The following is an 11076-nucleotide window of genomic DNA, read 5'->3' on the forward strand; positions in this document are numbered from 1 at the left end:
GAAAACTATTCATCACGGACTAGCCGAGTCACGCACTCAAGGATTTTCGCCACGCACATACAAAACAACATGCGATTTTTGTTTTGTATGTGCGTGGCGAAAATTCTTGCGCGCGTGACCCGGTTAGCCCGTGCTATTCATCGTATCGCAGTATAAATCAAATTTCACCAACCTTTTAGAAAAGTCGTTGACAAAAATATTTTGCCGATGGTGGTAATAACGACGCTTATGAATTACGAAAAGATGAAGTTTACCTCTATGGCTTTGAATAAAGTGATTTTCTAAAGCGAAACAACCGTTTCGGTAGCTGTTGGGCAAAAAAACAGTTCGAATTAACAGTGTTGAGTTCGAGTTATCTATAGCAATTTATCATTACGTGGGAACGGACCAAAGGAAATGTTCGAATTAACCATGTGTTCGAGCTATCCGTGGACGAGTTATCCATGTTTGACTGTATATATATTCATGAACAAGTGACATAAATGAACCATACTTATATTACATGCAGAAACAAAAATTAACATTTTTAAAACAAAAATATTTGCATCGTTTGCTCGAATAGCTGCGTTCTGACTGTGGCTTTTGATGGAATGAACGTCTTGTGGTTGTTCAGTACCTTCCATGATGTTTTCTGAACTCAACTGTTCTTCTGAACTGCTGAAATAGTTGATATTAGTCTTCAAACAATTTTTTGGCAGAGCAAACCTTTTATGCGTTGCATTTAGCACAAATGCAATGCATAAAAGTTCTGCTCGCTAAACTTAACCTTTGTACCATCATAAATGTAAACCGTTTTTATATATTTGTACTTTGAGGTATCAAGACCACGTTAAACAAAAAACTGCTATTAGCCTGAGGCAATTATTAATTATTTTTATGGTGTTTCTTTCAAAGTTTTAACGAAAATAAAATGAGAAGCTTTAGAATTAGACACAGAGAATTAATTGTTATTGATGTAAACTATTCATTATTAATACGGTTTTTTGGACACTTCTACTGATCGAATAATATTATAGGCTCGTAAAGATAAAATAATGTCAAAGTGGGTGTACAAATGAAGGTGGCGTTCAATTAGAGTGCCACTCTATTTTTGTCAACCCTTTTCTCACGGTGGCGATCAACTGGAGGTTGCGTTCAAATAGAGGTGGTGTTCAATTAGAGGTTTTATGGTAAATATATCTTCTAACCTGTTATAGCTTATCACACCATTGCTGCTATAATCTCTGTTTTGCTCATTTTAGTGAAGCGTTTGCCCCGAGTACCTTCTCTTCACAATCCTTTAGGACCTTCTTCTATGGTGAATGATGCTTGGAGCTCCCAAACTAAGGCGACACTATCGCATAGCAGTGATGTACTCGAGACTGACAAATACGAGCTGGTGCTTGACAAGTCCAACATAATACTCCTTGGTCCAACTGGCTCTGGTAAGATACACTTTATGGTGCTGTTTAATATCATAATAAAGTATGAACAATAACTGAAGATGAGAAAGTAGTAGTATATAAGGGAGACGAGAGAGTGGTAGTATATAAGGTAGACGAGAGCGTGGTAGTATGTAAGGTATATGAGAGAGTAGTAGTATATAAGGTAGATAAGAGAGTAGTAGTATATAAGGTAGATGCAAGAGGTACCAAGGACAGCTATAGCCTAATACTTTGTGTGAACGAAAAGTTTCCCAAATAATTTGTCTTTGCAGGAGTTGTCTAACCTTCATTGCTACTCAAAATTTTCAACCTTATAGAATTTTTTTGTTTAAATCAAAATAATTTCTAATACATACAGTATAGCATAGTGCACAGTACATAGTGTAATGCACGAGTATATATGCTTTATTAGGCTGACTTCTTCTGTATACATATATATACCTATATATAGGCACATCGGTTAAACCTGACAATCAGCTACACCGGACTACCCGCCACCCCACACTGTCTGTTTTAACAAGGATCAATTGAATATATGTTAATAGAAACAATATGGAAACAATTGTCTCGGATTATCTGAACAAAAACTTCCCATGTGATCAGACCATTATCCACAGGGATGTTTCCTAGACATGAACTGAGCACCAGTGTGATAATGTATCAATAAGGCGATATAGCCCTGATCTGGTGACAATAAGTAATTTTTTTATCGCTTTTTAGACAAGAATCCATGTTTCTGTTGATGTTATTAACCATAAAACCGGATTGTAAACCATTAATATTATTGGTTAATTTTTTTGAATATGGAGTGTATACATCTTCTGGCAATTTTTAGTTTCCGAAAAAAAACTTCTTTGCATATGCTTTGCTTTTTAGGGATTCCAGGTTTTACAAGTAATGTGCGCATGCATTTGTGAAACTCAATCATTCAGGTGGAATCCTCAACTAGTAGAGTCATTATTTGAGTAGATATTTTAACTTGTGATTGATTTATATAACTCTAGGTTTCTCACCGTAATATCATTTGGAACATATATTTGTAATAGGCAAAACATACCTGGCTCAGACACTTGCTCGATGTCTTGACGTGCCTTTTGCCATCTGTGACTGTACGAGTCTCACTCAAGCAGGTTACGTTGGAGAAGATGTTGAGAGTGTTATTGGCAAGCTGCTCATAGTGAGTATCTCACTAGTTCTTTGTAGCCAGCTTTACTTTATATTCATGGTTTTGGACAAAACCTACACATAACCTGCACTTGTTTTCTTTATATTATAATATAAGAGCTTGTTGTTGAGAGCCTGAGAGCTACTGTTGCTATTCGTAGCTAAATTCGGTATCGTCATTGGCCATGCTCGCTTATTAACACAATCAGATATTTTCTTTAGTTTCTCAGACATGCGCGAAAATAATTTGCCTTTGCTTTCAAAAATTATCTTTCCTCTACCAACATTATATCTGTGGTTTTATCTTTACTATGGGATATATGGAAAAGCTCCTGATACTAAATTGGTTATGTTTCCAGCATGGGTGGTGGCGAACTTCACCCCACAATATCCTGCTAGTCAGGTTTCTCGTGAGAGTTGTCTTAGGCCTTCATTGCAAACCCCTGAGAAGCGCCTGGACTATAACCTTGGTGAAAAAAAGTCTTATCTAGATTTTTTTATTATTTATTTATATATATTTATTTTATTATATTATTTGATTATTGTTATATTATTATATGATTTTTTTTATCATATCTATTTTGGAATCGGTTGGCTGAGTTAAATCTGTTATAGAAGCTCAAGTATTTTTATAACCCTAAATATTGCTCTATTTCTACAATAATGCGACCCACACTTTATGATATCATCTGAATTAACCTGTAACTATCTAATGCACTCAACAACCCCAGTACTCTTATCATATATAGTTATAGTAGTAGTTGAACGCTTGGCGTTGCCAAAGTAATAAAAAAGATGACAGACGGACAAACATCGAGATTTATGTATATAGTATATGATAAGAGTGCTTCCTGTAAGTCATGCCGCTTCTGTCCTGTTAGTTGGGACTTTCAGCTAAAATAAACTTCCTTCTAAATGAACTTACATCAAATTTTAGAAGATTTTATCAGAAAGTATCAATATTTTTTACCATTTGCGATTGTTTTTGATTTTCGGGCTGATACGACTGCCGGGATGTTTCAAGATTAAAATCAACAAAACTTAAATCGCTGTTAAAATGTTCAGAAAGACACTACATGCCAAATGACATCACTAGTTGTTATTGTTGCTATAGTTGATATCATTGCGCTCAAGTTGCAGTGTTACGCGTCTCTATTCTGTCAATCTTTTGGCAACTATAGATATCATAATTGCACTTTTGCTTGATCGGTGCATTTTCACCTCGATCAAGTTTTGTTGATTTTAATTCTGAAACATTCTGGCAGTCAGATCACCTCAAACATCAAAAAAAATTGCAAATGATAGAAAACTACCGAAACTTTCTGATAAAATATACTAAAAACGTTGTGTAAGTTCATCTTCACGCCGATTTCAACTTGATGAGTTTTTAACTAATTGTTATGGTATTAATATTGATGCTGAATACTCCTACGTTAAAAACAATTATATTTTATAGCTTATTATATGCGATAAGTTTTGTAAGTGCAGTTATCATTGGCTAAAGTATCATAATTGTTCCAAACTTATGTTAAGGAGGCACTCCATCGTTCATTGTGATGCTTGTTGGTGGCTTCTGTTGGCTTAGTTTCCTAGTACAACCTCGAGAGACTAGGTGTTACCTAGTGGTCTAGAATGCCTGCAAATAGCAGATAACCTGCAAATAACAGATAACCTGCAAATAGCAGATAACCTGCAAATAGTAACAGGAATGGTAGCCTTAAATTTCTCTTTGCAAATGAAGACGTTTCCAGTTGTCGAGGTTTCCTTGCCACTAGGTTTATAAGTGATCACAGAGCCATGTAGAGTTAAGCAGAGATCACACTCGATCTTCGAGGAATTACTCACACACCCAGACAGACACATAGACAGACACACACCCGCGCACACAGACAGACACACACACACGCGCACACAGACACACACACGCGCGCACAGACACGCACACACACAGACAGATGAACAGACAGACGCCCAGACAGACACGCACACAGTGTTAGATGGCCTTGATTCAGATCTTAGGTAGCTGGTGTCAAATTTAATGAAAGTGAAAAATAACTGTTTGGTAGTTACATTCCTAACAATCCTCATAATCTGTTGGATATTGTCATTGAGAATACCGCCAGCAACCCTTTACTGGCAGCAGTGCTGAGTTGATCCACAGTTTGCTGTTAACAGGATGCGGACGGAGATGTGCAGAGGGCTCAGAGAGGAATTATCTTCCTTGATGAGATAGACAAGATTGGCAGTGTTCCAGGAGTTCATCAGCTGAGAGATGTTGGGGGTGAAGGAGTGCAGCAGGTACTGTTCACATAAAGTAAACCACGAGACCTACACATGTGACTAGATGAACTTAAATGAATGTGTCAACATCGCCGTTCCCAAGGAACTGGCGGTTCCTTGGGAACTGGCGGTTCCTTTTCACATTCATCGAAATGTGAAAAGTGATTTTGATGTGATGTCGAACCGTTGATTTATTGGTGTAATGCTAAGAGAACTGCTGTGTTATCAAGTTTGAAACGCTTTGATGTTGTGCGGATGATTTGGCATGATTTTGCTGGCATGATTTTGCTGCCCATGATTTTGCTGCCATGATTTGGCTACCATGATTTGGCATATAGTATTTCATTGCATTCTAGCCTATAACTACTCCCTTACACTGAAGGATGCAGCTAAGAGAGCGTCAATGGGAGCTATATGGCATCTGTCAAATTAAAAGAAGTATTTGTCATGAAATCAACTTAATCAAGGATGTGCAAAAATATAAAATAAAGAAAAACGTGGCATCTTGATAGTAGCTATGTGATTCCAATTTATGTTTTTGAATGTTTACTGTACAATGACACCATGAAGACATCATGCATTTGGATGTGTATTTTCTCTCGCAACGTATTACGAAGTATATTACTCATCAACTGTGTTGAATATGATTTGATCTGAACATCTCAGGGCATGCTGAAACTTTTGGAAGGTACAGTAGTCAACGTACCCGACAAAAACAGAAGGCTGAGATCGGAGTCTACTCCTGTAGACACAACAAACATTTTGTTTGTTGCCTCTGGTGCTTTTAACGGTCTAGACGCTATCATCAGCAGACGCAAGAATGAGAAGGTATCTATATATGGGATCTCTAGCTACTTCTTTGTCATGATATGCATTTGAAGTTGTTTCTATTTTCCGAAGTGAATGTAAGATTGATAAGCTATCATTTCAGTTGCCAGTTACATGTTTAGTATTAGGAGTTATCTTTTTTGTCTGTGTTGAACCTAGCTATAATTTTATTTGCCAATTATTTGTTTGATATTTGGAGTTATCTTTCTTTTTTGGGACCAAAAAGATTTTTGAATTGTCATATATTCTATAACTTCTGTTGGGTTTTAAAAGCTATTTAACCTGTATGATTACATGTTTCATACTATGTGTATAAAATAATAGCTGGCTATGAATATAGTTTACCATAAAACGTGTGGCTCTTTAACTTGGATACAAGCCAGAAGCGAGATAATCTATCGATCTGCATAATAAATTCAACTTCTGTCTTTTTCCTCTGAATTCAGTTTTGAATACGTAACAGATTTTTAATGTGAGAGACTAAGCTCATGACCCCATTAAACCTCAATTGCTTAGGGGGTTCACTTGTAACCATTTATTTTTAGCGTTATTTTTTATTATCTACATGAACAGCTTGTTGCATCGAGACTTACAAACCTAAGTTGATGTTCGGACATGGATACCGCTATTTTATGGGTTAAATCCAGCTACTAATAATGCATTAATCACTTCTTTTGATAAACAACAAGTATGCGTTTTCTCATTGCAGTACATTACACCAAATCACTATTGTCTACTTTGGCTGGTTACTTAAATGGTCACCTTCTCTCAGTTTTTAGGTTTTGGTGCTCCAAGCGCTGCTGAATCAGGTCGAAGAGCGGCAGCTTCATCTGCCAAAACTGTTCAGTATGATGGTGAGGATGTAGCTGAGGACAATAGAGAAATGGACAGAATTCGTGAAGCGGTAATTGATCTGTCATGATATAGTCTCTGGTATGGCCTGTCATGATATAGTCTCTGGTATGGCCTGTTAGCTGCCGCATACCAGTTAACAGTCACTTGCTGTTTTGGTTTCCAGGCAGTGTGATATTTGTCGTATGGTATTCTATCTATAAATTTCAGTGTCTGTCTGTCATCATTCGTCTGCCCAGTTACGGCGATAAAGTTTTAGTAAATGAAAAATTGGTGTCATACTGGATTTGAACTCAGCACCTCCGCCGCCTCGTGGAGCACCACCTTATCGCCTCCAGTTCTGGAGGCCACAAGCTTACCCATTAGACTACCGTACTTTTCGGACTATTAGCCGCTACTTTTTTCTGACGATTTGTGCCATGCGGCTTATAGAATGGTGCGGCTATTCTGTGGTTTTTTCCTTCATCGCTAGGGCGCATTAACCGGAATCTCCAGTTAGTGCGCCTCTAGAGGTGAAAGAAAATACGAAACAACACCTAACGGTACTGTTCCGTTAGACACTAGGTTAAAAAGCGTCGGTTAGTACGGAACAGTGCCTAACGGCACTGTTCCGTTTTAAACAGCAAAGTTGATGCCGCGTTAAAAAGCACCATCCTGAGTTCTGCGGCCTATACAAAGGTGCGGCCTATGTATTGTTTCATTATCGATTTTTGGAAAATAAAGCAGATGTGGCTAATATAGGGGTGCGATTTATAGTCCGAAAAGTACGGTACATGTCTAACTGAGCTTAGTGATTAACAATGGTGAAGATATTCATCGGTTAAATACACATAATGATGTTTGTCACGTGTAACGATTAGCAGCTGGCCTCAGGGCCTCACTAGGTGAGTGCTCAGCGTTGCATGGGTAATAAAAACAGCTTATAAACAGTTCAGTGTAGTGTAAAGGTAATGTGGTAGGTAGGATAATGTAATATTTATAACCTTTTTTATTACCTGTGCAATGTAGAGCATTCAGCTAGTTATATTGTATGTTTGACTAGTTGAATCCCCAGCATTGCCTGGTTAATAAAGGTCATTGCTCAAAAAATTTATTTTTATTTAACCTATAACAACAGGTACCATTCTAACTTTCAAACTACATATCATGAGAAAAGTGTTTGTGCGGTTTAAATAAATTAAGAGAAAAAAGAAAACAACTGTAAAGATTTTCAAACTTTGTCAGACAAATGTAACTTTCAAACTTCATATCATGAGAAAAGTGTTTTGTGCAGGTCAAATAAATTGAGAAACAACATAAAACAACTATGAAAGTGTTTAAATGTGAAATAATTAGCAATAGCTAAATTAGGTCAGTTTTGTTATGGTTACAATAAAAAGGATTTGGTAATGATACAATTAATATGAAATGAGAAAACAAAGTAAAAATCCTGAATATGTTGACCGTGAGTTAGCGATTGAATCTTACGAAAAAACGGAAATAGAAGTTCACGGAAATACGAAAAAGTATCGCGTTTCATAGAGCTAAAAGAGTTAAATAGAGCTAATTAAATTTCCAGTCAATGCATCATTTTGGGTGTGAAAACGGAAAAGGGTGTATACGTTATGTGGTAAGAACTTGTACAGTCTCGTGGTAAGAGAATTGGATTGGGAACCTGCAGCCGCAACCTCCGTGAGTTCAAGTCCAGCAAAATGCGAAATTTTAATTTCAAAATTTTAATAGCTATAGTTGGACATACCGGAGGACCAACAGACAACAAACCTAGAGAAATATATATAGATGCTGTATCACTTGCATTGTGTAGACATGGTGAAATATCCATTTCCTGGCGTGTTGTCTTATAATAGGATCTTTGTCTTTTAATCTTGGTTTTTTTGGTTAAGTATATTTGATTTACATGAAATGTGTTTCAAATTTTTTTAAACTTTTCAACTTTTTTACTTTGTTGGATGAAGATTTGAATGCTTATTTTCTCTTAATGCACTTAAAAATGCAATGAAATTAGAGTGTAATTAACTTTCTGCAGGTGGAGGCTCAAGATTTGATTGAGTTTGGCATGATACCGGAACTGGTTGGCAGGTTTCCTATTTTGACAACCTTTGCGAGTCTCACTGAGTGCATGCTCGTTGAAATATTGACTAAGCCCAAGAATGCTCTGGTTCCTCAGTACCAAACTCTCTTTAACATAGACAAGGTTTGTGTTCTGCAAAATCGTTTTATTGGCATCGATATATGATACAAACGTTTGACTGCTCAAAGCACTAAATATGTTTTGAGTGAAATTGATTTTTCTTAGCACGTGATGTACTTTTTTTCAAAAGCCGAGCATTGTACAAATTGCTTTGTACAATGGTGCAATTGTACAATTTGTACAATAGTACCTTATAAGCCATGTAAATTATACATTGCTTTATTTTAATCTAACATTTATGTATGACACCTGTTTGTACAGAATACTTGGTTTCTACCTAACTTCCTATTGTAATGGCATGTGCTTTCTATTTTTTATATTATTGTTTTAAAAATGATGACAAAAATACAACTGAAAGAAAAATCAATAAAACTACCTAAAAATGACACACTCAACACAAACTGCTGTTTCCTTAGGTTTCCTTAGACTTCACTGATGATGCATTAATTGAACTGGCGCGGGTAGCCCTTCTAAGAAAAACTGGAGCGAGAGGCCTTCGAGCTATTATGGTATGAGTCATGTTTGCACTATCTGTTGCTGTTCCCTTTGCTGCTCTCGCTGCTTCAGATGACATTGACCAATCACTGGTTGTCGTTGAGTTTAGCTAAGGTGCAAATTCTGACTACATTTGATGTAATTCCAGTTTTATTGCAGGAGAACATTCTACTTGACACAATGTTTGAAGTGCCCGGGAGTGATATCGTCAGCATCACGGTGACCAAAGAGGCAGTGCAGGGCCTTTCCCAACCGCAGTACACTTACAGTGCCAAGGAGAGCAACAACTCTGAAGAATCTAGGCTATTGGAGAAATCATTACGGGACCAGGAAGCCAATTAAAAGCATTATTTTTAAACTTTCTTTATTTTATTCGATGTTAATACTTTGTGAAAATTTTTGTCTACTACCATTAGCATCTATATTTATTGCAGAACAGTACTCTGAGTCTACTGTTGTATTTATTACATATTATTTTTAGTGATTCATCCCTAAAATTATCCACTGGCAGATATATATTTTTTTCTTGCTTTTCTTCCAAAAATCTGAAATTTAGGCACCTTTAGGTGTATACTGTATCAATCAGCTCAAGTAAAATATAATATAAGTTTGAAGTATCAAGAATGTTTAGTTTGTTGCATTTTTGAAAAATACAACTCTAATTGTGATAAAATGTTTGTAATTTGCTTGTGGATAGCCTAACGGATAGTTCTACCCATCGTTAGAGAATTAATTATATATGAGCAATCTTTATTGTGGTAATCAATAGTCATATTTTACCACATGTTTTCCACAAGGTACCACAGCAAGTAAACTAACTAAAAAGCAGTGTACAACAAAAAACAAATTAGCGCACGCCTTCATGCCACATCCTCTATTTATATGAATGTGAGCTTATAAAAATAAAATACAAGGTTTTATTAAAGAATGTTATATTTTCATATCTAACTGGAAAACAAAATTGTGACTCAACCTGTCTGTGCATCACCTACTTAAATACGTTTTTGGATGCTTATCACTCCAAAAGCCAACGAATTTTACATCGCTTTTCAATTATTATAAGGCTCAATAACTGATGTTCTAGAAATTGTTTTCTTTCTATTCGCTTAACAAAAACGACTTTTATTGCTTTATCATTATCGAGATACCCATACAGTCTGTAGTATAACCTTAAAATATTTTACGGCACTGTATCTTATCCATAAACCTAAACACCAGAAAATGGTTGCTAAATCGTTTTTACAAACTATAGGTCGGCTCCGAGCACTTGTGTGTGCTAAAAGGTGGCATTGACGTAATTCATAATAGCTGCCTAGTTGTGTTCGCAATAGTAGCTTTATTTTTGTAAATTTTCACCCAACGCAAACAGGGTATGGGAAACAGTCCCAACATCGACAAGTCCGAACCTAGACAAGTCCCAATCTCGACAGATGTTGGTCCGAATCTAGACAAAGGTTGGTCCGAACATCGACAAAGGCTGATGCAGTTTTACAATAATTTAATCTTCAACAAATAATCAATATCTTTTTGCAGTTCTATCCTCACTTCAAAAAATAAAAATCAAAGCTACTCACTGAAGTTTAGATTTCAAATAAAACATTTTGCTAGCATAACAGTCAACCATATTTACGATTGTTACTTGTTTTAGCATTCGTTCTATATTTAGGTTGGGCAAAATATTGTTAGGCTTACATAAGCTGGGGAGTGCTGCATCAAATGGATCACAAGATATTTTTGCGCAAATAAATCTTTTACATATAAATCGCTCATTTACTACGAAAATAGTAGATGGTAAAATTGTAAAACTGCTGTCGAGATTGGGCCAACCGTTGTCGATATACA

General features: G+C 36.2%; 1 protein-coding gene across 2 annotated transcripts in view; it reads left to right on the top strand.

Annotated features, from left to right (window-relative positions):
* Window positions 1–10096, top strand: part of LOC137386918 (ATP-dependent Clp protease ATP-binding subunit clpX-like, mitochondrial) — a 29524-nt gene extending 19428 nt beyond the window's left edge. Inside the window, exons 6-13 of one of the 2 annotated variants that reach the window (XM_068073142.1) lie at window positions 1242–1424; window positions 2570–2601; window positions 4764–4886; window positions 5535–5696; window positions 6469–6600; window positions 8575–8742; window positions 9156–9248; window positions 9394–10096. In XM_068073142.1, coding sequence (XP_067929243.1) covers window positions 1242–1424; window positions 2570–2601; window positions 4764–4886; window positions 5535–5696; window positions 6469–6600; window positions 8575–8742; window positions 9156–9248; window positions 9394–9576 — 1076 coding nt within the window. In that variant the 3' untranslated portion in view covers window positions 9577–10096. Of the gene's footprint in view, window positions 1–1241; window positions 1425–2470; window positions 2602–4763; window positions 4887–5534; window positions 5697–6468; window positions 6601–8574; window positions 8743–9155; window positions 9249–9393 lie in introns of both variants that reach the window. The other variant, XM_068073141.1, reaches the window with a different exon arrangement.
* The last annotated feature ends 980 nt before the right edge of the window (window positions 10097–11076 follow it).

This window comes from Watersipora subatra, chromosome 2 (genome assembly GCF_963576615.1).
Source record: "Watersipora subatra chromosome 2, tzWatSuba1.1, whole genome shotgun sequence".
NCBI classification, from domain to species: Eukaryota; Metazoa; Bryozoa; class Gymnolaemata; order Cheilostomatida; family Watersiporidae; genus Watersipora; species Watersipora subatra.